Below are 4,161 nucleotides of genomic sequence, written 5' to 3'. Positions count from 1 at the left end.
TGAAATGCTCCAAACATATAATGCAGTGATTGAGAGCTGAAGAAATAAAGGCTCCTCAGAAGATGTGAGATGTTCTGGAGGCTTGTGAAGATCATTCCTCCGCTGAGGAACAGTGAAAGTAAAGCTTCTGGAAACAAACGCTCCTCAAAAGATCCTGAGGATCAGATTTGAGACTCTAAAACATGATTGATGGAGAATCAAGTAAAGCTGAGCTGCTTCAGTCCAGTAAGAGTTCATCTGGAGATATTATTCTGAGGTTTACTTGATAAAAATCAGTCAAGATTTGACAGCAGAAAGACACGAGAAGCAGCATCAAAAACTCTAAACTATCAATCAGACAACAGAAGACATGCAGTAGATTGAGTGTGTTGGGATTCTCAACAACTTGAGTGTGCTAGTGTATGAAAGATGGTTCAAGTGTACTACAAGTGGCGACTAAATACATTTTTTAAATACAGAGATAGTATGTTAAAAGCGCATTTTAGTTCACATTCATGGTGTCCAAGAATAGCACAGTTGAGTACACTTAGATGATCTTAAGTTTATCTTAAGAAGTGCTAAAGAATCATTTTTAGTATATCAAGTACAAAATTAGTGCGCGGAAATAGAGCACTTTAGGTACATTATGGAAGTGTACTTTTTTTAACCTGGGTCAGCTGGCCATTTGTACAATTACACTAAAAGAGCTTTTACTGGATAAAAGAAAAAACTCTATAAACTATCAATCAGAAGGTGTGCAGGATATTGTGTGTGAAACAGGTTTAACAGCAACGTTTTGGTAATGCTGAACATTTAGAGGCGTTAGAAATCCATGTGTCATATGATACAGTAGGGTTTCTTGTTTTGTTCTGGTTCTGGTTTTGTTTTTTGTTTTGTTTTTTGGTTCTGGTTCTTGTTTTGTTTTTTGTGTTTTGTTTGGGTTTGGTTTTTGTTTTGTTTTGTTTTTTTGTTTTTGTTGGTTTTGGTTTGGTTTGTTTTGTTTCTGGTTCTGGTTCTGTTTGTTTTTTGGGTTTTTTTTTTTTTTTTTGGTTTGGTTTGGTTTTGTTTTGTTTTGTTTGGTTTTTGTTTGGTTTGGTTTTTGTTTTGGATTTTGTTTGGTTTGGTTTTTTTGTTTTTGTTGGTTTTGTTTTGTTTTGTTTTTTTGTTTTTGTTGGTTTTGGTTTGGTTTGTTTTGTTTCTGGTTCTGGTTCTGTTTGTTTTTTGGGTTTTTTTTTTTTTTTTTGGTTTGGTTTGGTTTTGTTTTGTTTTGTTTGGTTTTTGTTTGGTTTGGTTTTTGTTTTGGATTTTGTTTGGTTTGGTTTTTTTGTTTTTGTTGGTTTTGTTTTGTTTTGTTTTTTTGTTTTTGGTTTGGTTTGTTTTGTTTCTGGTTCTGTTTTTGTTTTTTGTTTTTTTGGTTTGGTTTGGTTTGGTTTGGTTTTGTTTTGTTTTGTTTTTGTTTTGGTTTTTGTTTGGTTTGGTTTTTGTTTTGGATTTTGTTTGGTTTGTTTTTTTGTTTTTGTTGGTTTTGTTTTGTTTTGGTTTGTTTTGTTTTTTTGTTTTTGTTGGTTTTGGTTTGGTTGGTTTTGTTTCTGGTTCTGTTTTTGTTTTTTTGGGTTGGTTTGGTTTGGTTTTGTTTGGTTTTTGTTTTGGTTTTTGTTTGGTTTGGTTTTTGTTTTGGATTTTGTTTGGTTTGTTTTTTTTTGTTTTTGTTGGTTTTTTGTTTTGGTTTGTTTTGTTTTTTTGTTTTTGTTGGTTTTGGTTTGGTTTGTTTTGTTTCTGGTTCTGGTTCTGTTTTTTGGTTTTTTTGTTTGGTTTGGTTTGTTTCTGGTTCTGGTTCTGGTTCTGTTTTTGTTTTTTTTGGGGGGGGGTTTCTTTTTGGTTTGGTTTTTGTTTTTGTTTGGTTTGGTTTTTGTTTTGGTTTTTGTTTGGTTTGTTTTTTTGTTTTTGTTGGTTTTGTTTTGGTTTGGTTTGGTTTGGTTTTTTGTTTTTCATTTTTGTTGTTTTGGTTTGGTTTGTTTTGTTTTGTTTTTGTTTGTTTGGTTATAGAGAGCACTCATTGATTGGTTGTATGTGTCTGGCTGTAGGTGGGTGAGAATGGAGCTGGTAAATCCACCGTACTGAAGCTGCTGATGGGAGAGCTGACGCCTGTCAATGGTACCAGATACGCTCACAGGTGAGCCTCACTCTGACGCTGAAGACGCTAGACCCTCTCTGTCTGTCTCTTACTTCTGTGTCTTTGTCTTTTCAAACAGAAACTTGAAGATCGGTTATTTCAGTCAGCATCACGTGGATCAGCTGGACCTGAATGTCTGCTCAATAGAACTGCTGCTCAAAAGATTTCCTGGTACTGCCAGGATTGCATAGCCGACCCCTACAGAGACACTTCTGATAACTCAAGTCCTGTTCATTAATGAAGATATTAGTCACATCATTCACAGCCACACACTGAGCCGCTCTCTGTGATACTGACCGGTTATTCTAGGTCTTCGTTGCTTATGTCACATCATCTGCGGCCGACACATTTGAAGTCGACGTGAAATTAGTATTGGACCCAAAACATTTCTTAATGTCTCTAACCTTATTTTGGATGGAGAAAATAATAATAACTAATACAGTGTCATTCAACTCACCCTACAATACTTGATATTGAATATTCAGTTTCTCTAATATGACACATTATGGAAGTTAAATGCACGACTGACGCATAGTATCTCTAAAATGTATTTATAATAAATCGTATGTTTTCTGTTTGAATGAACTGTCCAATATTAAGGAAGCCATAGATGCTGACATGGCAATAAAAGTAAATAACTACTTCTGCTAATCTGCTGTTTTTGTGCGTCAGGTCACACAGAGGAGGAGTACCGGCATCAGCTGGGTGGGTATGGCATCACGGGGGAACTGGCCACGCGGCCGGTGGCGAGTCTGTCAGGAGGACAGAAGAGTCGTGTGGCTTTCGCTCAGATGACCATGCCCTGGTAAAACAAACATCAACACACTCTCATGGCTTCATGCTTTTGCTCCTGCTGCATCCAACTAGTTTTCTTGTTGTATCGTTGTATCATAGTATCATGCAACTATAATTTTTGTATGTGTGTGTGTGTGTATATATATATGTATGTGTATTTTTTTTTTTTTGCATATTTGTCACACTTAAAAGATTCAGATCATCAAACACATTTTAATATTACACAAAGATAATGCAAGTAAATACAAAATGCAGTTTTTAAATTGTTTTCATTTATTACGGGAAAAAAGGTGTCCAAACCTACCTGGCCCTACGTGAAAAAGTAATTGCCCCCTCCTGTTAAATCATGAAAAAAAACTGTGATTAACCACATTATTTTAGAAAGATGAGTTAAATTTCACTAGCCACATGCAGGCCTGATAACTGCCAGACCTGTTGAATCAAGAAATCACTTAAATAGAAGCTGTCTGACAAAGTGAAGCATGTTTAAAGAGCAACACATCATGCCCCGATCTAAAGAAATCCAAGAACAGGTGAGAAACAAAATAGTTGACGTGTATCAGTCTGGAAAGGGTTATCAAGCCATTTCTAAGTCTTTGGGACTCCAGCGAACCACGGTCAGAACCATTATCCACAAATGGAGAAAACTTGGAACAGTGTTGAACCTTCCCAGGAGTGGCCGACCTACCAAAATTACTCCAAGAGCGCAACGACGACTCATCCAGGAGGTCATAAAAGTACCCAGAACAACATCTAAAGAACTGCAGGCCTCACTCGCCTCAGTTAACCTCAGTGTTCATGATTCAACAATAAGAAAGAGACTGGGCAAAAACTGTGGACTGATGAGACAAAAGTTGAACTTTTTGGAAGGTGTGTGTCCCGTTACATCTGGCGTAAACCAACACAGCATTTCATAAAAAGGTAGTGTGATGGTCTGGGGCTGCTTTGCAGCTTCAGGACCTGGACAACTTGCCATAATTGATGAAACCATGAATTCTGCTCTCTATCAGAAAATCCTGAAGGAGAATGTCCGGCCATCAGTTTGTGACCTCAAGCTCAAGTGCACTTGGGTTATGCAGCAGGACAATGATCCAAAACACACCATCAAGTCCACCTTTGAATGCCTCAAGAAAAACTAAATTAAGGTTTTGGAGCGGCCTAGTCAAAGTCAGGACTTAAATCTGATTGAGATGCTGTGGCATGACCTTAAACAG

The 4,161-nt window shown here is 36.8% G+C and overlaps 1 protein-coding gene across 1 annotated transcript in view; it reads left to right on the top strand.

Moving 5' to 3' along the window:
- The window catches only part of abcf3 (ATP-binding cassette, sub-family F (GCN20), member 3), a 26,017-nt gene that overhangs the window by 19,948 nt on the left and 1,908 nt on the right, over positions 1 to 4,161 (top strand). The window contains exons 17-19 of the mRNA XM_016464468.1: positions 2,064 to 2,152; positions 2,232 to 2,323; positions 2,825 to 2,957. Coding sequence (XP_016319954.1) covers positions 2,064 to 2,152; positions 2,232 to 2,323; positions 2,825 to 2,957 — 314 coding nt within the window. The remainder of the gene's footprint in view (positions 1 to 2,063; positions 2,153 to 2,231; positions 2,324 to 2,824; positions 2,958 to 4,161) is intronic.

This window comes from Sinocyclocheilus anshuiensis, unplaced genomic scaffold, assembly GCF_001515605.1.
Source record: "Sinocyclocheilus anshuiensis isolate Anshui unplaced genomic scaffold, SAMN03320099.WGS_v1.1 scaffold3077, whole genome shotgun sequence".
NCBI lineage: Eukaryota > Metazoa > Chordata > Actinopteri > Cypriniformes > Cyprinidae > Sinocyclocheilus > Sinocyclocheilus anshuiensis.
The sequence above is the reverse complement of the archived record's forward strand: the minus strand, read 5'-3'. Positions and strand labels throughout refer to the sequence as shown.